This window comes from Bombus vosnesenskii, unplaced genomic scaffold (assembly GCF_011952255.1).
Source record: "Bombus vosnesenskii isolate JDL3184/JDL3185 unplaced genomic scaffold, Bvos_JDL3184-5_v1.1 scf7180000013294, whole genome shotgun sequence".
In the NCBI taxonomy this organism is placed as follows: domain Eukaryota; kingdom Metazoa; phylum Arthropoda; class Insecta; order Hymenoptera; family Apidae; genus Bombus; species Bombus vosnesenskii.
The window spans coordinates 2,253,325-2,278,957 of NW_022882945.1; the positions used below are offsets into that span (position 1 = coordinate 2,253,325).

A 25,633-nucleotide genomic window follows, 5' to 3' on the forward strand; every position below is an offset into this window, starting at 1 on the left:
ATAACATCAAATTTTTTATATAAACTGAAGAATGAACTCTGTAAGAATGAACAACTTTAAATGAACATAATGAATATATCTGAAATATGATTGGTTATCGAATGCACTTGATGCACCCACGATGCACCGACGACAACCAATCATGTACTATCGTTTGCTACGTTTCCAAGCTGTCGCATTGTGACATATGCATTCCGGGAAAAGTTAGCGCGCCGAGTGTATTTCAGACACGGTTTAAACCGTTTTGAGTAGTTTATCTTATTATTAACTGAACATGCAAATATTACGGCAATTAGACGTGCACCCAAAAGTGCGCGAAGAGGCGGATATTCTCGTACGAACCTTCAGTGGTGCTGTTGGTAAAATGTTTTACTTGTCAAATCTTAAACGTGTGCAACTTATCGGTTTTATTCTGCTACCAGCATACTTTTAACTATTAAACAATTTAGTTCATTTTCTGGTGTCATCATAATGCCGAAAAATTTTAAAATTATTCTATTCTACAATCTGAAACATTATTTCAAGATATTATGATGTGATAAACATATTTAACCTCAAACGTTGATAATACTTAACGGAAGTAGAAATTTCTATCATTCTCTTGTTTCTAAAACCGAATACCGTCATTTCTTACACTTTGTTGAAACTGTATTTCAATTTTTACATGTATTTGTTAAGGTTTCCAGTATTTCATAACTATTGTTTACATATCTGTTATCAGTTATCATAAAGTTTATAATCTATGTTTACTATTTATGTACCTTTCCATGTTTCAGTGACAATTATTAGTACCATTATCATGGGTATTCTATTTCTATCCGAAGTGAATTATTATCTTACTCCAACCTTAAGTGAAGAATTGTTTGTAGATACTTCAAGGGGTTCAAAATTAAGAATTAATTTAGATATAATTGTACCTACAATATCTTGTGATGGTAGGTATAGATTATTTTATGAATATAAATACATTATGAGTAATACTGACATGTATATTAAATTAAGTGCATTGTAGTTTTATCAATAGATGCAATGGACACAACAGGTGAACATCATTTACAAATAGAGCATAATATATTTAAAAGACGCTTAGACTTAAATGGGAAACCTATAGAAGATCCACAAAGGACAAGTACAAAATAATATCATAAGAGTTTTAAAATATTTAAGTTAAATAATATAAATTTAATACCTTTTTCTTTATTTTATTGTAGACATTACTGACACAAAAGCACGTATTAGAACAACAATAAAGGTAACTGAATTGTATGACTCTTATAGATCTGTTTTTACAATATAAGTTTTAAAACTTATACTAAAACATAATTTTTTCCATAGACAGTAGAAAACACTACTGAGAAAGCATGTGGAGACTGTTATGGAGCTGCTGGTGATATTATCAAGTATAGTATTACAAAAATTTATGTATGTATTTTATGAAATATCCATCATACAATATCAATTAACTTTGTAGATGTTGTAATACTTGTGAAGATGTAAGAGAAGCCTATAGACTTAAAAATTGGGCACTTCCTGCTCTAGGAATGATAAAGCAATGTAAAAATGACAAATCAATAGAGAGAATGAAAACTGCCTTTATTCAAGGGTGTCAAATCTATGGTTATATGGAAGTAAATAGAGTGGGTGGGAGTTTTCACATTGCACCAGGTGACAGCTTCTCTGTAAACCATGTACATGGTAAGTGAAAAAAATGTTATTTTTTGCATAAATTAAAGTATTAGTAATAATATTATGATTTTTATTTTGCTTATAGTGCATGATGTCAAACCATACACATCAACGCAATTTAATATGACCCACAAGATTCGCCATTTGAGTTTTGGGCTAAACATCCCAGGAAAGACGAATCCTATGGATGATACTATTGTAGTTGCAATGGAAGGTATGGCCTTGTACTATAGAAACTTTTTATTAAGAAATTAACAGAATATCTTGATACTACACTTTTTTGTATCCTAAATCTCCAACATATCAGTCTTCAAATACTAGCATCTTATTCCGCTTCCTATGGCCATGAATGTTCCAAATGTCCCACCACCTTGAATCATCGCTTTTCCAACGTTGTTTATCAATTCCCTTCCTCTTAGTCCATATCTAGTAATAAACACACACCATTAGCTTCTTATTTCAAACTGTCCAGAATTTAGTCACCATAAATAAATACGCACCTAACAACAGAATACCCGCCAAACAAAACACCAGATGCCATACCAACACAAAATCCGATCATAAAACCAAGCTTCATCCTATCCCAGCATGAAGGAGTTTGTTGATACATGCCTGGTACGGCCGGCATTTTATTCTATGAATATAAATTTATAAAAACATATAACTTTCTTTTTTTTAAAGAGATAAACATTTCATGATAAACATTAATTATAATTTCTCATTTTAATGAATTTAGTATGTAAAACTAATTTTTAGTCAATCATTTAACATAAAATTTATAAAATTTCTTTAACACATTATGAGCTAATTATTCTTGCCATGATCCGAATAAGTCATATTTATATATTTAGTTTATACGCAAAAAAATGTATTGACGTTCGTTATAGTTAACATCACTCACGATTTAAGCGTACAACTTTGGAACTTCTAATTAGTTTTCGTTTTATTACGATTTTTTGTCTTTTACAACTGGTAAATCCTTAGCACAATTCGCACGAGCAATGTAAGGAAGATGCCATGTCAGTTTTTCCGTTTATAATGCAAGATGGCTGCTTCTTCTATTTCCGTTCTCTATGACGTCAATGATAATGGCGGACTATTCGATTAATACGTAAATATTTCGATTATGGGAACGTTTTATAGAAAGTTCTTGTACTTTCAATTTTGAGATATTAAACTATTAGACTTCATTCAACACACATTTGTATTAATTTGTGTCATTGCAGTTAAAACTCTACTTAGATATTTTGTTGTTTTTGTTTTAGGTGCGATAATGTTTTATCATTACATCAAAATTGTACCGACGACTTACGTGCGCATTGATGGTTCCACGTTTTTGACAAATCAATTTTCTGTAACTCGACACGCCAGACAAGTGTCTTTTTTTAACGGCGAATCTGGAATGCCTGGTATATTCTTTAATTATGAGTTAAGTCCATTAATGGTAAAATATACAGAAAAAACGAAATCGTTTGGTCATTTCGCGACGAATGCATGTGCAATTATCGGTGGCGTATTTACAGTTGCTGGATTAATAGATTCGCTATTATATCACTCTGTCAGAGCAATACAGAAAAAGATAGAATTGGGCAAATACAATTAAAATTTAGATTAGCTTATAAGTTTGAAGAGTATTATAGAATATTTGAAAATATTTTGTACGACGGGTGATTTGATTTTACACGTCAGTTAAGTAACAATCTTTTATCGAGCGTATTATTAAAAACATAAAAAAGAAGAAAATACTGATGTAACAATATAAAATTTACCAATTTTTTATCTTGCCTAAACTTGTATTGATACAATAGATTAAACATTTTTGTATAAGATATATAAAACTATACATAAAGGACTATAAAACTATACATAAATGGAAATATGTAAGAAAACGTAATATTTAAGTAAAATGTATACAATAAAGGTTATATCATTACAACAAGAAGGCTGAAAAAATATAAATATTTATTACAATATAATTATGTTTATTTTATACATTAAAAAGTCTTTAGAAAATCATTGTAAGTTTGAATAGATGCTTTTGCAACTTTTTCACAAAACTCATCATCACTACCTTTGACTAACTTTAATAGTGACACATATAATGGTTTTGTAGGATCATATTGGTTTCTTTTTAATTCTACTAAAAATCTATGTCTTCTTTCAAGCCTGCTTTTTCTACACAATAAAGCCTGCGCTTCTTGGCTTATAATAGTATGTGACAATTCCATATAATTATGGAGGTAATCAAAAGTTTTCACCACTTCAGTTCTGGCTGTAATTAAAATAAAACATTTTCACATCTAAACAGATAGAGTAAATGTATTCCTATTAAGATATTATTAGCATTAATTATTTTAATTACCTCGAATCAAGACACGTGGTGCCTTAAGCAAAATAAGATGTATTTCTGGCACATTAAAACCCATTTCCTCTTTTACAGCAAAGGTACTCTTTCTTATGCGTTTCATATCATATGTTATAAGCTTTGGAGATTTTACTGCCAAATTTCTTGTTTGAGAAGCATTCAGTTGAAAATTATTTTGAAAATAACCTAATCTGCTATCTATCTCTTGTGTCTTGAAAGCCAACCACGGAGGATGTATGTTTACTATTCTTTGTATCATTTGTATGTTAAAGTTACGAGCTCTCAAATACCTTATTCTTGTATGAAGATCATCCAAGTTTTCTTTAAAAACTTTAGGGTATCTGGTGATGAAGAATCCAAGATTTTCTGACTTTACACCACAATCAGATAAAAATTGTATGTATGGTTTCATATCTCTTTCAAAGTCGAGTTTCAGAAACATTTCTAGTACTTCTTTGTTTGCTTCTAATTTATATAATTCAACTCCTAATTTAACTAACTGTTGAATCGTATGTGAGTCGTTTGCAAATTTTGCAAAATTATAAGTTGCTGTCATCTTAGGTCCAATGTCAGACAGATCTTCATTGCAATGATCAAATGGTCCTGGTAGTTCTTCATCTATATCTTCCAAGGTATCATTTACTTTGTAGATATTTCCTGCTAAAGATTCAGTACCACGTAACTGCTGTAGTTCATTATGTACTTTTGTCACACTACTATTGTTTTCGATATCTTCATTTCTTTTTATAAATGCATTATTTGTTAATTTCTCGGTGTAACCTATATTATCAGGCTTAATATTCTCTGATAAGTAAGCTTTTTTATCATTAATATCTGTTACTTTATCTTTAATTGCCTCAGTTGAAGAGCAATAAAAAAGTTTGGAACTTTTAGAGACGTTTTGAAAAATGAAATTTCTGATTTCAACGACATTGCAGGGTTTTAAGTGTAAAAGTGTATACAACCGTGAAGTCATCATATTTAATGATAAAATTACATGGAATATTATCTTTTAATTGCTAAGAAATAAAATAAACTTCCTTGCAATGCACATTGGTACATATGTATATTGACAACCTCGTATATGTTTTATTACAAATAACTTACAGTACAGGTAAAGTACATGGTAGGTTAAACACGCAATCCATTTTTGCATCACGTTTTGCATGTGTACGTTACTACAAGGAAACGAGGTATATTGTGTATATGTAAGTGTGTTATAATCTGTGTGATCAAATACACTGCAGCGACAACTGTGCCATCGTCTTTCACGGTAAATCGAAGAACTAAAAGGCATGTGTTCTGTTGCGAGAAATTTTGTTGGATCTAAAAAATAAAATCGATTTACTATATTTTATTTCACTTCAATATGAGATTTATATAATTTCTTTGATATTGTATTAAGATACGTACTTGGAGACTCTATATTTTTGATAATATAATAAATGAAGATTTTCATAAGTAAAAAAATAAATGTTTTAGATAAATATTATTAAGTTTATATTATATTAAGTATATTTAATTTAAAAATATATGTCGTTGATCATCTTATTTAGTTTTTATTCGAATGGAATTTAAATTAACATTATTTTTGTTTTCTTATATAATTCAAAGTAGAATTTTATTTAAATATTTAATTGATCAATTAAATAGATATATCATACGTATAAATATTTAATTAAAAATCTGCTCGTCTTACATTTTTATTACATATAAATTTTTTATAATTTCCTCCTTCTGATTGCAATATATTAAGAAAGTAGTTATTAAGTTATTCGTAGAAGTAGTTAACGAAACTTACTATTTAATACAATGTAATTGCTTTAGGGTTGTCGTACCTTTAATTTGCACTACATGTCTTAAAGTGTCGTTCAAGCTGAAGGAAATTGAAGGAGGTTTCGTTATTGCCGTGTATTTCTATTGCATGCTGTTATCTAACGATGTAAATCACTATTTCACAATAATGAGCAATTACGTATATAAATATAAGTTCTACGTACTGCATGCATAAGTTCATAAGTGTAAAACTTTCTATTTTTGCGCACTTCAATTTATACAGGTACTTTCCTATTTAAAAATTTTATAACGATTTCTCTATCACATATTTTAAAATCTTCTTCCTAGGTTTTTGATTTCTTTTGTACAACTTTATGATTGACAAATTCATAACGGAAAAAGGAGTAAAAGTAATTGAATTTTTTAATAATTATGTCGCTTAATTTCGCGAGCTTCCAAATTCAATTGGCTTTACCGGTCGCCCGATTTAACAGCATCCGACTTTTTTCTGTAGAAATATCTGTAGGAATGTGTGTTGATAAACCTGAAACAATATAACAGACAAAGAACAATATTCAGGAAGAAATTCAAGCCCTGAGACCCGAAACATTAACAGCTGTTATGCAGAACGTAGTGGAAAGAGCCCACGCTTGCGATGCAGAAAACGGGGATCATTTACGCCACATTATTTTCTGTTTCTGAATTAAAAATATTTCCACTTTGTGTATTTTATTGCAAAAAATAAATAAATAAATAAACGCAATTTATTAACAAATAAAAATGTTATACAACTTTTAAACGGAAAACAGGACTTACGTACCGCCCTGTACGATCACTTTCTTTAAAAATAAATACTTACTAAATATTCACGTAGTACATTTTGTTAATTCCCTTCTGATAATGAACTTTGTCTACAATCATTATAAATATCTTATATTCTTGAGAATTTTTTTTGCAGATAATTGCAAACTCAAGACATCCGTGTTCAAAGCGGAACAACGAGGAACTAGATCAGAAAATGATTAAATTAGAAAGCGTCGCGATTCCTTTGCGGCTCCGGTGAATGCCTTTTTTATTCCAGCGGATGCTTTCATAATTCCTCCGTTGATGCTCCTCTATGAAAATTAATTAACATTATGTGTAGCAGCATGACGCTTCTACCGGCGAATTTAGGCGTGGTGCTTTCAACTTGAATCGGTTTATGCAGTCTACTGTTTATGATTTCATATGCAAGTACGCTCCCGTTTACAAATATCGCAACGTCATATAGAATACAGCAATTTATATAATTATACATTTATATAAATAATTAATTTAGATTAGCAAAGGAATTATACAAATAATTGAGATAGATTACCAAAGGATCAGTCAATTATTCTGTATTATATTGTTTGATTTTACTATAACATAGAAGAATTTTCACAACATAGTTGTAGATTAAACTAATGAAATTGTTTATTATTTAAAATGCATATATTCCCATATGAGATTCTTGTAAAATTGTACAACCACGGGCAATAAGAGCAAATTTTATGCTATACGAGCAAACAGTTTAATAGAAAATTTCGTACTATAATGGTAAAATATTTTTTAACCGATTCGAACGCAAAAATACAAATATCTCGAAATGAAGAATACACGAATTACTCCATTTTCATAATCATCGATACAAATATTATCTTCACTTTACCCTTATTCCTTTCTCTCTGTTCTAATTCTTTATAAAACTATCTTACATGAAAATTCACATACTACTTATAACAAATCGCTAATGATTTTAAACTTTTATCTCATTTTTCTCAGTGTCCTAATACCCATCTATGAACAGTGTTTACGTATAATTCACAGATGAAATGATAGAGAATGGTCTAATATGTGTTTTCGTCTATCGTAATTATCATCTTTTTCCACCGTATACTCTAACGATACAACAATTACAATATTCCTGAATCGTAAACACACACATTTGCCGTGCGTTGGCCTAATGCTACCTTCTCCACACGTTACTCAATCAATTTACGGTCTGAATTAAAAATCAACGCGCCCAGTGTTTCTTTCAGTCTTCGTTAAGACTCCAGACCGATCAGTGATACCGTTTTTGCTTACGATTAATTTATTCGCGTACACGTTTTCCGCGTTAGACTTTCCTGCGTCGATGTCTATCGATGAAATTATCGTGATTCAGTGATCAAGAACTCTTCAAACATTCAAGGATTTGACGATAAAGATCGTCGCGACGCGACAAAAATTCTTGTGCACCTTCAGAAGAACTTGTTGTTTGACTCGTTTGTTCACAGTGCGACTGGTTTAAATTACGAAACGAAAATGGTCAATAAAAAGATGATCCCTTTGCCTTATCCTTTTTCCTTGGAAGAAGAATTGAAGAAGAATTCGGAACTAAAGATGTCGGATATCGAAATGTTGAGAGAGTGGTGTGATAAACAGCAACATTTACCTAAACCTTCCAATTTGCATCTCATTTTGTTTCTTCATAGTAATTATTATAGCATGGAGGCAGCTAAGAATACTATAGAGAATTTTTTTACTATTAGATCTCATGTTCCTGAGTTTTTTGATAACAGAGATCCTTTAGGGTCCAAAGAATTGCGGCAAGCTTTTAATGTTGTGTAAGTTTTAATCGATTGTTTGATAATTTCTATTACTTAGTTGTTTAATTTGAAATTTTCTCCGTTAATAATTAATCCTATTAATGTTACTGGTTTCTTGATTTGTAGATAATTTGTAATTAATCTCTCTTCCTGTACTGTAGTTTCAGTTCTGAATTGCCCGGACTCTCAAAGCATGGTTACAAGATACTCTTCGGAAGGTTAATGGATACTAATCCATCGCACTATTCTTTCGAAGATAGTAACAAGAATATCTTCATGGGATGCGATTTGATTGGTTTGAAAAATGGCACTTGCGATGGCTATATTTTTATCGCAGATACATCTAACGTGACTCTCGGCCACGTAGGGCGGATAAATCCTATGGGGATGAAAAAGCTAGTGATGTACGTTCAGGAAGCCATACCTGTTCGTATAAAGGGCATACATTTTATTAATACTCCTTCAGTGATGGATGTCATCCTGAATATGGCAAAACCGTTTATGAAAAAGGAACTTTGGAACATGGTAAGGAATTTTATAACGAGATTCAGAGTTTTAGTTCCATCATTAATTATTTGTATAAAAAGATTAAAAGTATCTGCAGTTTTATCCGAATCTGCTGTTCTATTCGTCTCTTTTTCATGTTTGTATACCAACAGATGTACACTCCTTTTCAAATTTCGAAATATATTTTATTCGTGAAAAATGATAAAAGGAATATGAATAATACGTTGAATGTTAAAACCAGATATTTTGACTTAAGATTTATTGGTATTTTAGTAACATCTGTTGAATTACAATTTTCATTTTGTGTTTATTGAATAATTAATTATACACTAGTTAACGCGAATTTCCTGGTATTGTATGTATCGATTACATTACATTAGTTTCATAATATTTTGCTCACGTATTACGAGAACATCGGTGTATCATTTGTAATTTATGTATCATATATGTCTTTTTCGACGACGGTTTACATAAGAAATAATTACTTATCTATGTTAGACTTTGCATAAAATGATAATTTTCCGCTCTGTAGAGCAACAACGGTGATGCATTTCTCGATGCTAAAAGTGTTACGAAGTAGGTGCATTATTTATTCCGTACGTGAAACGATATTGCAATTACCATGTTAATCCTTCAGAAATTATTTTTCTTCTTATCTAAAATATTTCGTAATATTATCAATAATTTTTATTGAAATGAATAATCTGTACCAGCGACTCACGGAAGTATTTGAACATAGTAAAAATAAAATTCAAGTGAGAACACAAAGCACGATTACCAAATAAAAATATTTGTATAGAAATTCTTCGATATATTTTTTAAAGTTAAATATTATTTTACATTTCACCAGTTTCCATATTTTTTCTTTTTTTTTTTTTTTTTAGATACACCTGCATTCGTCGTTAAAAACACTGGAAGAATACATCTCTCTCGATCTCTTACCGAATGAAATCGGTGGAAAAGCTGGATCGCTAGCTGACATGCAGGAAGCGCGGATAAATGAAATCGACAGTAAACGAGAATGGTTCCTCGAAGAAATGAAATATGGCAAGGTGGATGAGTCGTTGCGTATTGGAAAAAGTAACATCGCCAATGATCTGTTTGGTGTCGAGGGCACATTCAAGAAGCTCGACATAGATTAAGACAGTATCGATCTCATATTTTTTATTTAATGAACAATCTCCTCTCTGTATGCGACTTTGTGAACAATTTTTGGTATTTAAATTCTGAGAAACCTATTTGTTACGCGTATCTTATAAAGAGTAATAAAGTTTTATTACTGTACACGAGTTGTGTTCATTTTACTCAATAAATCGTTGTCTTCTTTGTTTAATTTTTCTGTTCGTATGCTAGTAATTAGAGCCAGTAGAATTCTTTAGTTCTACGATTAACTATACCGTTACGTACTAATTGCTACCTGTTAATATTTACAGCTTCATACATTTTTGGGTAACAAGATATATTCTTGGTAATTTATCACAAAGGAATTTTCGAAATCATCTCCTTTCAATTCTTTATGAAACTCTTCCATGTATAATTTCATAAATAATTTCAAGAAAATGATAGAATATTTAAGTTGTACAAGGTTGTAAGAATATATTTTAGAAAATTGGTGCTCGTTATACACATATTTCTTTTTGATAAATAATCATGATAAAACTCATACGCCTGCCTAATGTAAAAATTTAAACAATGCAATTATTAATCTAATAAATTACCTATTACAAAATAAACACAAATACAGATAATAATTGACTAGTTTGCCAATCTTTTTGGCTAAACGATTCACTTTTATTACTGATACCTTGCGGTGTAATCTAATGTAAAACTGACACTTTGTCTACGTGTGCATCATTTTAAAGTCCGACTTCGGTATCCGTAACCTAACAATTTTCTTTAATGACAAGTTCCTGTTTGCAATATTGTGGGACATATTATTCAACGTCATGATGCATTTTATTTCTATCCAGTACATTACGTCTATACATTTTTGCTTGATCAGAATGATAAGAAAAAAACTTTTCCTAATAGTTTAGTACTTGAATTAATCTCATACATTCCAGAATTTAGAAAATAATTTCTACTAATTAGTCATTATTAAACCATTAAACAAATAATAGATTACCTAATATTCCCTAATATTCTTAATAATAATTATCTGATATTTCTTAATATTAATTGCTTGATATATCGCAGTATTTGTAACTAACTCAACATCCTTAAATTTAATTGTTTATATCTTTTTAAAATACCATATGTAAAAGTTATTTATATAAACGTTTCATTATATGTTTACACATCTCGTTGACTTTATTATGCATCATAAGTGGTTATATAAAAACATATCAATTTTCATAGAATCTTTCATAGGATTTTTCATGTCATGTTAAGATATATAATTTGGCACTTGGAAGTCTGACGACCTCGACTGTCACGCTATGTGTGATTATCCGATATTAACTCATTCCATCACTCGATTGTACTCGGATCTCTAAAGAAGTTAGTACTATTCAAACCGCCACCGTAGTATCGCGTTGAAGTGATCTTCAGGAAATAAGCTTTCCTTGGTACTGTAGTGTTCCATTTCTTTCAAATATTTCATTTTAATTATTCAATAAACAAAATTACGACTTTCGTTAAAAATTTTTAAGGCCATAAATATAAAATATTAGTATTATCAATTTATTCAAGAAAATTAAATAGGAGTCTTTCCACATCGACTTTGATGCATTTTTACAAAATTTCTGGAAAAATCGATGTCTCAAAATTAATCATTCATATCGTGAATATTTTATTGCTTGTACATTGTATCATTGTAAAATTAATAATTTACGTCTGAGTTCATTATTATATGTAAGAATATTTTATAAATTTTACTGTACATTTTATAAAATTATTCTTGTATCGAAGTTGATAACTAAATTATATCGTTAATAGTTTCTGTTGATATTTAAAATTACATATATTTCATGTATACATGAAAATTACAAGATTCTAGTAAAATCTGTATCTTAAATAGGAAAAACATTCTTCTCATCCAACAAAACTGCAAATTTTCAAAGATAAAACAAAACCGGAAGCCACAAATTAATTAATAAGTAAAAAGCTAAATAAAAATTAAGTTTACGTATTTGATCAAAATTTAAAGACTGTGTTTTAAAGTTTCCTTGTGAGTCTTATGATATAAAGGAGATTTGTCTAATTTTTGAAGGAACTCAAATATGGCATCCCAAGGAATGAAATACGAAGATGAGTTAAAGAATAATCAAGACCTGAAAGAGGAAGACATGCAGATGTTAAGAGACTGGTACAAGAAACAGCCTCATCTACCAAAAATAACAGATTCCGAATTGGTGTTATTTCTACATAGTAATTACTATCGGATGGAACCCACAAAAACGACTATTGATGCATATTATACTGTGAGGAGCCACGTACCCGAATTCTTTTCCAATAGAGATCCTTTAGGGACGAAGGAATTAAGGAAATCTTTTCAGACAATGTAGGTATACTTTAGTTACTGATAGCTCTAGCGTTAAAGAATTCGATTTCTCTAAGCCATATACATATATAGTGTATTATTATTCCATTATAAATAATAATTACAACTGAAATTGAATGTAGTAACTAAAGGCGCCTAACAAATACCATACATGCTTCATCTTCACAGTCATTGTTCTTAATTAAAAGCTCACGTATTAATCTTCTCACGTTTAATTATCTTATATTACGTATAATACTACACTTAATTACTAATTGCACGCACAGAACCCATTATCTGTTCTTTGCTAATATATGTTATCATTCACAAAAAAAAAAAAAAAAGAAAAATGAGTATTAACGTATTATATTATTTATCAAGTTGTTTAGAGAATTCATTATATTTCTAATAATCTACATAAATCTCTACTCTACTGTATATTTGGCGAAATTGTGAAAAAGCGAAAAGATGTTCAAAGGAAAACTCGTAAAATTATAAATATATTAAATCTGCGTGTATTAATCAATAAAATTCTAATCCTTACTTGTAATTCTAATTCTAATTAATATTTACAGTAATAGATTATCTCTTTTCAAATTTCGCTACAAACCTTCTGAATAACCCGATATTTAAGCTAAGCGTCGAAAAATATAAATCTCAATTAATCTTATTAATTATATAATAGTGATTTTGGAGTTTTTAGTAATTTAATAATTATTGGATTTTTAGATCTATTCAAGTTTTAGAGACGAAAACGCCAGAAGGTTACGCTGTTCTTTACGGAAGACTAATCGATACGGATCCTTCGAATTATGTCTATAACGATGCAATGAAATTTCTGAGCATGGTGCTTGATTTGTGGCTTTACAAAGAAGGCACAACTCAGGGGCACATCATTTTATTCGATATGAAGAACGTTGTATTCGGTCACGCTGCTCGATTGAATCCGATGGGTTTGAAGAAGTATCTTTTTTATTTGCAAGAGGCATTGCCAGTTCGCTTGAAAGGGTTCCATTTTATGAATATTACGAGCGTGATGGATGTGATACTGAATATGATGAAACCGTTCATGAAGAAGGAATTATTAGACATGGTAATAGAATAGTATTGGTACAACTTGCACTTCAGATTTATTTCAAACTTAAAAATTTTGAACCTCGAAACCCACTGAAGATATTATTAATAACTGATTTTACGGTACTATTAATTGATTATATTAATTTGTTACAGCTTCATACACATACAACTTTGGATACAGTAGCGAAATTTTTACCAGTAGATATATTACCAAACGAGGCAGGTGGAAAGGCTGGTCCATTAATGCAACTCCACGAAAAGTCTGTCAAAATGCTCGAGGATAATCGTGACTGGTTTTTGGAAGAAGAACAAACAAGGCGTGTTAATGAATCATTGAGAGCAGGTAAAGGGAAAACAGCGACCGATCTGTTTGGTGTTGAAGGCACTTTCAAGAAACTCGATATTGATTAAATGCTCAATTGTCTATACAGATTTAAACAAATTCGTTAAAGTCCATCCATTGAGATAATTTATGAATAAATGAGCATAAATGTTTTTCCTTCTTTTTTTCTATTTCTATCCTACGTATTGTAAATTTATTCTAAAATATTTATTTTATAATAAATATATAAAAATTATAATTAATTTTATCTCATATAATATTAGTTTCTTAATGATTTCCCGACTTCATTATTTTCTTATGAAATTATACATAGATATTTTTATTGCATAGATTTTCCAGATATAGAATTTATTTCATTGAATTTTATTTTTATTAGCTTTTTATAGAAAATTTATTTAATATACTAGAATTTTATTCAGATATAATTATTTGGTAATTTCAATAAAATCTCTTTTTTTACATAATTTTCATTGAAAATTAAAGCAAAAATTGATAACAGATTCGATCTAGAGATGTTTAACGTATTACAACACGTTATAATACCCGCTTTAATTATTTTACTATGAAAAGGAATGTTTACTATGTTCGAAGAAGCGCCAATATTAAAACAGGCTTAACACGTATTGCCTCCACCTTTTCGTTAGTTTCTTATATTACTTTCACTGGCAGAGTATCTCAGTTTATGTCGATTCGTCCATACGAAAGTGTCGACTCATAGCAGCCAAGATGAGAAATCTAATGGTATGTACATCAATTTCACCATATTTAATATCATCATCGTTTAATCCATATCAATATCGTTATATAATTCTTCGTAATATTTTAATCGCGCCATTATATCTCAATTTTTATTAACTAAAGCATCAATTAATTTCAATGTATTTTAAATAAGTTTCGTTTCATTCAGTAAAACATTTGATACGTGAAATTTAAAAAAATAACTAAAATTTAAGAATAGAAATAATAAATACTGTTACATCGCGTGTTTATTTGTTTGTTGAAGTTATTATTCCTGATTCCGTAATCAGTTTGGTATTTATGTACTTCGTACGCAGGTTTCATCTTTCATCATCTGAACATATGATTATTGATTTATTCGTTTCTTATTATTTCACATAATTACAATTATTGATTAGTTTTTTATTTTCTAATTTTTATATCTCTATAAATATTGTCTATGAACTTAAAATACAAAGAATTACTAATGAATATATATATATATATATATATATATATATATATATATATATATATATATATATATATATATACATATATATATCTTCATATTCTCTTTAACTAAATTGGTAAATCTATTGATAATTTAAAACATTCATGTAATAAACTAAATTCATAATTGTTACTCAATTGTAATTGTACAAAAGTGACGTCAACTTGTATTACATTCGATTAACTGGTCGGTGTACATAGCTAATTAGATTACTATACTTTCGAATCAGATCGCAATCGTTCTGATTAGCCCCTGCCTGGGGGACGTATCGCATCTTTTGTCAGAATATTCTACGACGACTACAACTACTCCACCACCGCCTCCTAGACCTTACAGTTTTCAATACCAGGCGGGACGATATCCTGGAAACATTGATCGTGTTCATCAAGAGAGTGGAGATGGCGCTGGACATGTTCAAGGTAATTCAATGCTTCTTATGAAATCATTATTACAGGTTATAATTAGACTATGGATTTTCATACATTTATGCGGAATTTAAAGACATAAAAATACACAGAATGCATATAATATATGAAGATATATAAGATATTTACATATTTATTTAACTTCTGTCTTGTGTTTATTGTTTTACATAAAAATAATTTTATTCGTGTTTGTAATCTTGTTTGTATTTAGGACAAATATCGACAAATAATATATATTCAATTTATAAACTGTCTTTATTATATAAATAAATTTTAATTGTTTATATTTTAGGCTCTTATTCCTTCATCGATCCCAAGCATAAAATACGAACGGTTCAATATGCTGCTGATGAAAGTGGATTTCACGCATCTTTAATAAATTATGAAGATACTATCGCCCAACCTATCGATTCTGAAGCTGTGAGACTCGCGAAGGAAAAACATTTTCGATTATACCAGAAAATTGCCGAGTCAAATGCTCATGGCGTCCCAGTCAATCTACCACGGGTAATAAACATTTAATTGTGTCTTTTAACAAACAGTAATAATTAAATTCTATGATTGTTTAATTATTAGTTAGCTGAAGGATTATTACCTGGTCTGAATACTACGCATTTACTATTTATTACTCCTTATTAAATGTGTCGTTTTTTCAAACCATTGAGATGTAAAAGAATCAAATTAAGATTTGAAATTATTGATAAATTGAATTGTAAATATATCATTAATGAAAAAGCATTGATGATGCTTTGATGATGGATATATCGAAAGATCCAAAGTACAGTGTAAGACAATTTTTTACCTAGATTACGGTTCTTAATTATATTTATAAAAATATGAATTTTTACATAGATACCCGCAGTCCAATAATAATTCTATCCAAGTTTCTTTTATCAGTCGTGAACAAATATACTCGATTGAGGCTTAATTTTATTGCTAGAGAAGATTCGGTACGGTAGCTTTCACCCGATGATCGTGTATAACATCTTACAGGATTCGGCGAGTGTGGGGAGAGCGAAGGACAGACATATTCAACTCTACCAGAAGATAGCCGAGGAGCATGCAGCAATTGCAAATCAAAGAGAGGCAGCACGATTAGCTTACGAAGCTACTTCTGTAGTAAACGATGTAAATGCTGACCATGCGTATTAAACATATTATACTTGTTGACGAAAATGATTTTAGGAACACGATGACATCGAGTATTACTTTAAATGATCACTTTTAATGCTATTACGAAGAATTATGAAAAATGAAAGTTCATTTAATATTGAAGAATGAACTTAATACTCAAGAATCTAGATTTAAGATTTAATGTACAGTCTATTTAATTTAATTAAATTACAAATTTTAACCGCTCAATAATAATGTATGTTTATCATTATGTATGTTCTGCATCTCAGATAATATGAATGAAATCTTGAGAATTTAATGTATTTAAAAGTTTGTTGGGAATAACGTTAATCTCGTATGTTTTAATTTGTTAACATTTGTTATTGTAACATTAGATCAATTACAATTAAAATATGAATGCCTCTACAATACTTTTTTATCCTAAAACAGAAAAATCTTCAAAAAAACTTTCTCGAAAAATCGTACACCTTGCATTAATTCAAGTAACGACCCACCTTTACCAGAAGATGGCACACCAAGGGTGCATGAAAAGGTAGTTGCGACCACGATCGTATAAGCTCTATAAGTATACATTTATACATATATACTGTAAATACTTAACAGGTCTGACAACTTCCGTGTTAAGGGAAAGGCACTTAGCGACCAAAAAATGTTTCATAAGTAAGGTGCTCCAATCGATTTGTTAGAGTTTGTATCTGCTTCGTCGTGTAGCGCGATCCTGTTTTTAACATGTTTATATACATTAATTAAATATATTTAAACTACGTACACTAAAATAACTAGACACGAATTTTCGCGGGATTTTTCGCAACGATTCGTGAGTCATGAACATATCATGAATAGTTTTATTTCGATATATATTTCGATCTATCGATATTACAACCGCCGTAGTTCACTCGTAACATGTTCACAGTGTTCCGTATCAATACAGATACGCATAATCATATTTTGTATTTTGGAAAAGTCGAGCAAAATGTCGAGAAAACGTAAATTATCAACTATAAAAGAAAGATGTCGTATTTGCCTCATTGACCATGGATGTATGAAAAATTTATTCGATGAAGTTCTACAATCAAAACTAAATGATCTGAGTAAATGTACTTCTATCAATGTATGTTTACACCATCTTTTTAATTTTTGTAATTAATTCTATACTTGTTTGTGTCTTATAATGGATCTTCTTTTCTTTTTAGATTAGGGAAGAACATGGAATGCCAGGTATTATTTGTCATATATGCCTCTACAAATTGGAAATGTGGAATGAGTTTAAGGAGCAGTTTATACGATCAAATCAAATGTTGTTAAGTCAGTTGGAACTCATAGAATCTTCTGATAATGATGTAAGATTATTTAGTGTAAACATTAAACTTTTAATTATATATATTTAGACATATTTAAGAATATAATGGTATAAAGCATAAGGTTAATTTCACTATTAATGTCCATAAGGTAATGTTCTGCATGTATTATTATAAAAAACTGATTATATTTCTTTGTATTATGGTAAAAATAAAACTGTAACTTAATTAGTTAGGAAATTACAGGTACGAAATACGTGCCAAAATACAAATTCTCAAAATTTTGATTTACATCATTATAATATTTATTTATAGAATGTTTCAAGATTTAGTGGTTCAACTTTGTCAGTATATTCCATGAATTTAAATACGAAGAAAGTGTTATGTATAAAGACTTGTAAAATATGCTGACAAAGTTTTACATTTAAATTATGACATCCTATATAAAATAATATTCTCTTACATATGTCTATTAAAATAATGTCTCACAGCTTTATAATTTTGTTATAACTTTAATTTAAAGACCATAAAATCATGCAATAACTTGCATCAAAGTGGAGAAGACAGTCTCTCTGATACTTTTGATAAGGTAGTACTAATTACACATTTCTTTTAATTAATCACATATAATTTCATAAGAAAATTTATTCCAGAAAAGAACAAAATTGGATGTGCCACCATTAATACCTTTACAGTTTACGAATACAGAAAACATAACAAATCAAACGATGCTAAAGGATATGTATATATCTGAAGATGACGTTACATCTTCGAAAGACTCTTCGCAAAAAGCTCATGATGCTTCCAATGATGATAAATGTAAAAATGACGAAGAGCAAGAAAATAAAGGTAATGTTCAATTAAAACCAACCTTAGTTCCAATGAAGATCAAGCCATTAATTGGGAGGCGTAATATAACTGAACGAAGGAAAGCATCGACCAAAAGATGGGTTGCAAGAAAAAAGGCACTCCTTGCAGCAACAGGAGAAACTGTTTCAGATACAGATTCTATGGCTTCAGACGATACACAGCTATCACCAGTACAGAAAGCAAGAGCAAAGACAAATATGGATAAAGAACTTGAAAAGCAAAGAAGATTGGTCAAAGTGTTAGAGAACTTGCAAAACACTTTGGCAGATAAATATGAACATGATAGAAATGATTTTGTGAGTTTAGACAGTGATACGGATACACATAAGACAAGATCTCTTAAAGACATAAATTCTGATGGTTCTTTAACTGGAGGAAAAAATATATCTGCCAAAGAAAGTATTAAACAAAATGAAGCAAAGAAAGATACATTTTTCGAAGAGAAAGAAATTCTTCCTAATTCACAGCCAGAAAAAGTTGTTAAAAAGAAATCGCAGAAGAAAGATGAAACGGAAATAACCGAAGATACATTTACACCATATTCAGTAAAATCAGAATTAGAAATTGAAGATGTTACGTATATTGTTACATCTACATTAATGCTCGCTGGGCCTCATTATTTAAATAAAGCAAATTTAAATACTTTGTCAAAGGAATCTAAAGATGGTAGTATTGAACAAAATTCTCAAGAGAAAAATACCGACATTATCGATGCTGTGCAACTTCGTAGGATAAATCCAATTCCAATAGATGTTAATAATAAAAAATGTGTCGAAAGATGTTTGAATATAGAAGTAGAGGGAACAGAGATAGAAGCATTAAAACGCATACAAGTTGAATTAGCAAGTTTTGTAGAGAAAGAAATGAAATACAGATTATTTGGAATGAGTAATGATAGTATAAGAAGAGATAAGATAGGAAATGACTATAAAACTTCGTGTCAAACTCTAGATCAACAGTTGAAAACTATAATAGAAAAGACTATAAAGAAAAATTTCGAATCGTCTATGATAAGAAGTTGTGGCACTGATCTTAATTCATATTCTCAACAATTTGGGACAGTCTCTCCAGCGTTTGTAAAGGAGGCAATGAATTCTAAAAAGTACCAACCAAAAGTCATATTAAAACGTTTGGACATTACAAAAGAAAGTAAACTCTACAATATTAATAATATGCATGTTTTAATTAAGCGTACAGTTAAGAGCAATCTTGGTGGGCCATTTAGTATGGTTTCTCATAAAAGACAAAGTGTACCACCAATAAGATATAATGATTATAATACTTCTGCTTTGGATTCTGACTCATATTTATCAGATGAAACTTCTGAAACATTTAAAACTGATAATAATGTACAAAAGTCACAAGAAAATAAAGAACAAAATAGTGTTATAAAACAGATAGATGAATCGAAAGTTGCGGATTCTAATAATACTAAAAATGAACATCAAATAGAAATTCAAGAAAATATTTTTAAAATTACTTCATCACATAGTGAAAAACATATATGTGGTGTATGTGATCAATCATTTGCTAATCGTAGTGATGCTATTACACATGTTCGTATGCATAAAACAGAAACCACTATATTGCGACATAATAAGCACAAAATGATGCGATGTAAAAGATGTCATGAAATAGTAGAAGCTAGATTCGTAAAAGCTCATGTATGTAAATCTACAAAACAATACATTCACAAATGTTATGTATGCAATTCTACATTTCGAACTGAGAAACTGTTGGTACGCCATTTAGAAAGTCATGATCAGTCTGAATTTAATATAGAAAACATAACAAAAGGAGAATCTCAAAAGTTAACAAATACAAACACATCACAGAATTCTAAAGGCACAGTATACTCAAAGTCAGATAAACTTTTGAAAGTAGAGAATAATCGAATTATGAAGTTAGAGAATTCTAGGACAGGAATAAGTATTGAGAAAATAGGAGCAACCAAAGGAAGAGGAGATACTGTGTCAGGAGCAGAGAAACTAAAGGAAACGTATACTTGTTTCGTATGTGACAAAATTTTTACAGATGAGGAAATATTAAAAGATCATTTACAAAAGCATTGTGATGATATGAGCGAGGGTGATCAAAGTCCTGGCAAAGAGCAGTATCAATGTGCAATCTGTGGGGACTCATTAGAATCTGAGGATGCATTGGAAGCACATGTTGAAAAACATTTGTTTGATGAAGAGGATGATAATCCCAATCTTATTAGTATTGGCAGTGAAAATGATAAGTCAAAGGATGAAATCTATCAATGTCTGCAATGTACAGAAGTGTTTAATTCAGAGATGTTACTAGAAATGCATATGCAAGCTCATGAAGAAGAAGCTGCAATAGCAGAATGGGAGAAACAAGGAATAAAAACTTATGAATTTCAGTGTATGATTTGTGATGAACTTTTTGAAACAGAAGAGGATTTATCGGAACATTTAGATATACATAATGAAACTACGCATGTTTGTCAATTATGTGATAAACCATTTTTCAGTCTTGAAGACTTACAGAAACATGTTGCAACTCATTAATTTAATTACTCCAATTACTTTAATTATTCTTCACATAGACTGAGAATTCCGATGTTTTTTACATTAATTACTTACTACATATAATGTATGCAATGACTCTTGAACTTTTAATTTATAGTGTAATCAACAAAATTTTGTTCACTGATATAGTATATATAAACATGTATAATAGTATACAAATATATTGGAACTTAAGGATAGGTTTCTAAGTGCATATTTATGTTGCTTCCATTTTGATACTTATTGAATTCTGTTCCACTTCATCTGTAAGTAATGTTTAACTTTTTCTGCATTAATGGATCTGCAGATGTTCATATAATTTAGAATCATCGAAATTAAATGTAAACAATATGGTTATTTATAAATTAAACGTAGGGATTTTGATTATGATAATTTAGTGTATAATATTATTCACAAGCTATAAAAAATTCCTTGACTTATATGTACATATACTACACAATGAATAGACGATATTTCATATGTTAGTGTCGATATACATATATATATAATATCGATATATATTACACGTATGTTATATATATCGCATATAATTTGTTTTTTAACATATAACGAATTATAATATCAAAGCTAATCCATAATACTTATCATAGATTAGAACCAGGAGCGATTAAATGAACACTTGTATAAAAATTGTAATCTGTTTCGTTCAATGAAATTTAATATGTATGAAGTTTAATGACTATCCAAATATATGTTTTTACACACCATAATGTTATACAATAATTTTTTTCTTGAAACAATTTTCACTCAACTGATATACATTTTTAATAGTTTTGGCCAAAACCATGATTATTAAATTCAGTTTCGCAGTTAACACACGAATTTATCATACCACAGTTGTTTGTAAACTTAATTGGCGTTTATGAAAATGTATCGACGCATCGTTATGATATTTGTAAGTGAAAATAGATGCTGCATCATGTATTATGTAATATTTCGTATATATGCTATTTATTAAGTTATACATAATAAATTTTATACACAAACTATAATCTATTTAACAACATCATGGAATCGCGAACACTCTTTACAGAAAATAATTTGGAGGACTAATGATGTAAACAATTACAAAAATCAGTCGCTGGCTGAATTGTAAATGTTATTATACTCTACTATATTTACATAAATATTGTGTATAGTAACACGTTATTTACTCGTGACGAATAACTAGCATTTATCACTATATACCATGAAAACTTGACTTGACTTGAAGTTGATTCTTCTGCGCGCATTATAAAATAAAAGAATATTTAAATAACAAATGACTTCGTTAATACTAACTCTCAAATTTGTCTCGTCATATAGAAAATCATAAATGCTTTTTTTCTCAAACCATATAAATCTACAGTTCGTTCAATTTCATAATCACTCCGCACCATTGTTCTCAATATTAACTTAAACACGTGTTTCTATACTACAAATATTTCCTGAAAGCATATATTCGTGAAGGTACATCGATTAACTTAATAGCAGGTAATTTGTTACGAAAGCACATATCTAACAATCAAAATTTTGCGCTTTCATTTCCATACTTCTTCAATTGTGTTACATCTATCAGAAAATGGATAATGATTATATGAAATACCTTCAGTATTATATATTTCGTTTTATATAAAATTTTTCGTTCAATTAAAAAAGATATTATGACTTTATTCTCATAAATGATCAACATTGCTTCAATATAAGAAATTATGTACAAAAAAGCACATTAACCAATGACGAAAACTTCTCATTATAATCTTTTATAACGTGAATATTCTCATAATATTATAATTTTTAATTTATTTTATTTCTTATATATAAATAATTCTCGTCCCTTCATTTTTTTTCTCAACATTAGAATATTGTAATTATTAAAAAAAAAAGGAAAAACAATAAAGAAAAAGATTGGACAATTCTGGGTCCCAAATTTTATTTGCCTGGTACGTCTTACGTACGTATTCAAGTTTTTTCTTTTTTCACTTTCTCATCATAAAATCTCAACTTCGCTAAACAATTGTAACTTTACATACCGTTTATATTCTTAAAGCTATTATATACAACGATACCATTCGAAAAGAATAGGTTTTAATAGTATCATTTGAATAACAATAAATTAAATATACTTTTCGTCGCGCTAGCCAAAATATTTCATAGCAACAATGCTAATAATGAGTCGAAAAATGTTTTGAAATTGTACAGTATCTCAAAAATCTAAACTTATAATATACTCGTGGTGTATGTGTATCCATCTTATCGTTTAGCGCTAATTTATATAGATGGATATAGAGAACCCTAACTATCTATGGAAACCAATTACCCATTAGGAGTAAAAGTTTCGTTTTTTAAGTTCTATCGTATCGACCCTACATCGATCTGAGAAATAGAATGAAGTAGATGTATGCATTTTTTCCCTTTTCACTCTTATAACAGTTTTCTTTGAATTTCAATCGTAACATCGAGCCGTAAGATTTTATAATCTTTCTCGTCTTTTTCAACGCTCATTATATATCACACAAAATGAACGATCCCTAATATAGAGTCTCATGTAATTATTATTTAACGACATTTACAAATTTTCTTATTATTTTTTCAACGAACTCGCTATTTCGTAAAGAAATAAACAACAAAATAAAAATTTCGTTCCTTTCCTTTGCTTTCGTATGCGTTACGTGTTAAGTAACTAACAATGTTCATGTAATTTGGCGTTATGTGGTAGTTTTACGGAGACACAAGTTCTACGTAGTTTGCTGGATAGAGACCCACTCTACCGTCTTTTCGTCCTTTACACCATCCTTGCTCGTCTTCGTCTTCTAATTTATCGAATACATCGCCTATGAAAATTTAAAAATTATTTAAATCGTATTGTATATACATGCATATAGGGTGGTCCATTTAATTGGACCAGCTAAGAGCTAGGTCGGTTCTATATAATAAAATGCTTAAATATGTACTGTGATTTAATAATACGTATATGTTGTATATATAGTTTATATAATACCTTGCTTAAAACTAAGTTCATCAGCTTCGGCTCCTTCGTAATCATATAACGCGCGTACAAGAACACCTGGTTCTCCATTATCTACCAATGGTTCGCCACTGTCTTCATCCCATTCTTCTTCCTCAAATGGATTTGATTCTTGCTTAACGTTTGTACCATTACTGTGGAGAGAAAAATTTCCAATTTTTATTCATATTGATACACTAGCTTTGTTTATGTCTATATACTTATACAGGTGTACTAACATATAAAACAATATAAATTAAAAAATCCTATAATTAAATCTGTGTAATTAAAATTCCATCATTTAATAACAAATTTTTAATAGTGGCTATTTGTGAAATATAAAGCAGTATAAAAATGTAAATTCTAGGATTTAATAAGATTTTTCTAATAGTGAATTATTATTATTATTAGAGAATAGTAAAAGTTTAGAAATACACACATAGTTTTGAAGATCTTCAATTTAAAGAATAAAAGACGAAGTTTTTTGTATTTAAAACAGAGAAATCGAATTAAACATATTATTATTATTAATTCTTATTATGAAATTATTTTGAATGCTCACGTCATCGTGGAGGTCCTGTTTACAGCATTGCCATCATGATTGTTTTTCTCTGAAGAGTGTTTGCTGGAATTCATCGTGTCGGTTTTGCTATCTCCATGGCCTCCATCTGTTGATATTACCCGGGAACTGGGCTTCGATTTTGATTTGTTATTAACTGGTGGGTACTCCTACGTTAATGAAAGATCATTATATTTATTACATCATTGTATATACATCACACTATAAAATTTAAAGTTACATTTGTGTATATATATACACTTTGTGTATATATAATTTTATAGTTTAAATATGTATATTAAATATTTATAATGTTATCTAAATCATGCGTGCAACCAATTATAGTATATCTAGAAATTTTTCATCTCTGTACCGACTCACGAAAGTATTTGAACATTTACCATAGAAAATTTTTATGTTCGGATTGTGTTTGTTATGTAAACCATTTTGAACTTTCATTAATACAGTAATAAGAGACGATTACCACGATCATATTAATTTTGAAATGAATTTAAAAACGCATATAGAATTTGTGTCTGTTCTTTTGACACATCTTACTGACACATTATGGTAGGTCACCGGTTCGATTATTTGTGACACGTTTATCAGCATATTACTTTGTTTACTATGATACTTTCATGATCTCTGCGAAATATATATTTGCGCATTCTGCATGCATATAATTGTACGAAATGTCTTTTAATTTTTACATATACTTTCGAGATTCATTT

The 25,633-nt window shown here is 29.4% G+C and overlaps 7 protein-coding genes across 12 annotated transcripts in view; 4 read left to right on the forward strand and 3 right to left on the reverse strand.

Annotated features, from left to right (window-relative positions):
• Window positions 1-37: 37 nt before the first annotated feature.
• On the forward strand, window positions 38-3,614 carry LOC117232946 (endoplasmic reticulum-Golgi intermediate compartment protein 3). Of its 2 annotated transcripts, none has more exons than XM_033492756.1 (8): window positions 38-389; window positions 777-935; window positions 1,013-1,129; window positions 1,212-1,252; window positions 1,336-1,400; window positions 1,472-1,695; window positions 1,772-1,900; window positions 2,952-3,614. In XM_033492756.1, the coding sequence occupies exons 1-8, from the start codon at window positions 275-277 to the stop codon at window positions 3,287-3,289; spliced, it is 1,188 nt and encodes a 395-aa protein (XP_033348647.1). In that variant the 5' UTR covers window positions 38-274; the 3' UTR covers window positions 3,290-3,614. The 2 variants fall into 2 exon arrangements, with proteins under 2 accessions (XP_033348647.1, XP_033348648.1); XM_033492757.1 differs by having other exon boundaries at window positions 45-359; window positions 2,952-3,609.
• LOC117232947 (reactive oxygen species modulator 1) lies at window positions 1,734-2,728 on the reverse strand. The gene is made up of 3 exons (XM_033492759.1): window positions 2,588-2,728; window positions 2,187-2,320; window positions 1,734-2,112 (listed from the first exon to the last, which is right to left on the reverse strand). The coding sequence occupies exons 2-3, from the start codon at window positions 2,312-2,314 to the stop codon at window positions 2,004-2,006; spliced, it is 237 nt and encodes a 78-aa protein (XP_033348650.1). The 5' UTR covers window positions 2,315-2,320; window positions 2,588-2,728; the 3' UTR covers window positions 1,734-2,003.
• A 17-nt stretch (window positions 3,615-3,631) lies between the features above and the next one.
• LOC117232945 (transcription termination factor 3, mitochondrial) lies at window positions 3,632-5,239 on the reverse strand. The gene is made up of 2 exons (XM_033492755.1): window positions 4,049-5,239; window positions 3,632-3,958 (listed from the first exon to the last, which is right to left on the reverse strand). The coding sequence occupies exons 1-2, from the start codon at window positions 5,028-5,030 to the stop codon at window positions 3,681-3,683; spliced, it is 1,260 nt and encodes a 419-aa protein (XP_033348646.1). The 5' UTR covers window positions 5,031-5,239; the 3' UTR covers window positions 3,632-3,680.
• A 2,666-nt stretch (window positions 5,240-7,905) lies between these two features.
• LOC117233084 lies at window positions 7,906-13,997 on the forward strand. Its single transcript, XM_033493021.1, has 7 exons — window positions 7,906-8,454; window positions 8,598-8,961; window positions 9,828-10,082; window positions 10,377-10,411; window positions 12,155-12,445; window positions 13,154-13,517; window positions 13,655-13,997. The coding sequence occupies exons 1-7, from the start codon at window positions 8,153-8,155 to the stop codon at window positions 13,910-13,912; spliced, it is 1,869 nt and encodes a 622-aa protein (XP_033348912.1). The 5' UTR covers window positions 7,906-8,152; the 3' UTR covers window positions 13,913-13,997.
• Window positions 13,998-14,424: 427 nt separating this feature from the next.
• Window positions 14,425-16,862, forward strand: LOC117232937. The gene is made up of 4 exons (XM_033492734.1): window positions 14,425-14,585; window positions 15,305-15,494; window positions 15,793-16,007; window positions 16,494-16,862. Exons 1-4 carry the CDS (start codon window positions 14,571-14,573, stop codon window positions 16,650-16,652), a joined length of 579 nt encoding a protein of 192 aa, XP_033348625.1. The 5' UTR covers window positions 14,425-14,570; the 3' UTR covers window positions 16,653-16,862.
• A 659-nt stretch (window positions 16,863-17,521) lies between these two features.
• On the forward strand, window positions 17,522-22,067 carry LOC117232935. The gene is made up of 4 exons (XM_033492728.1): window positions 17,522-17,745; window positions 17,828-17,974; window positions 18,456-18,521; window positions 18,586-22,067. The coding sequence occupies exons 1-4, from the start codon at window positions 17,608-17,610 to the stop codon at window positions 21,334-21,336; spliced, it is 3,102 nt and encodes a 1,033-aa protein (XP_033348619.1). The 5' UTR covers window positions 17,522-17,607; the 3' UTR covers window positions 21,337-22,067.
• A 1,918-nt stretch (window positions 22,068-23,985) lies between these two features.
• The window catches only part of LOC117232936 (protein kinase C and casein kinase substrate in neurons protein 1), a 57,367-nt gene continuing 55,719 nt past the window's right edge, over window positions 23,986-25,633 (reverse strand). For all 5 annotated transcript variants that reach the window (XM_033492732.1, XM_033492731.1, XM_033492733.1 and 2 more), the window contains 3 exons: window positions 24,906-25,072; window positions 24,338-24,498; window positions 23,986-24,170 (listed from right to left, as the gene is read on the reverse strand). In XM_033492732.1, the coding sequence (XP_033348623.1) occupies window positions 24,058-24,170; window positions 24,338-24,498; window positions 24,906-25,072 (441 nt within the window). In that variant the 3' untranslated portion in view covers window positions 23,986-24,057. The remainder of the gene's footprint in view (window positions 24,171-24,337; window positions 24,499-24,905; window positions 25,073-25,633) is intronic.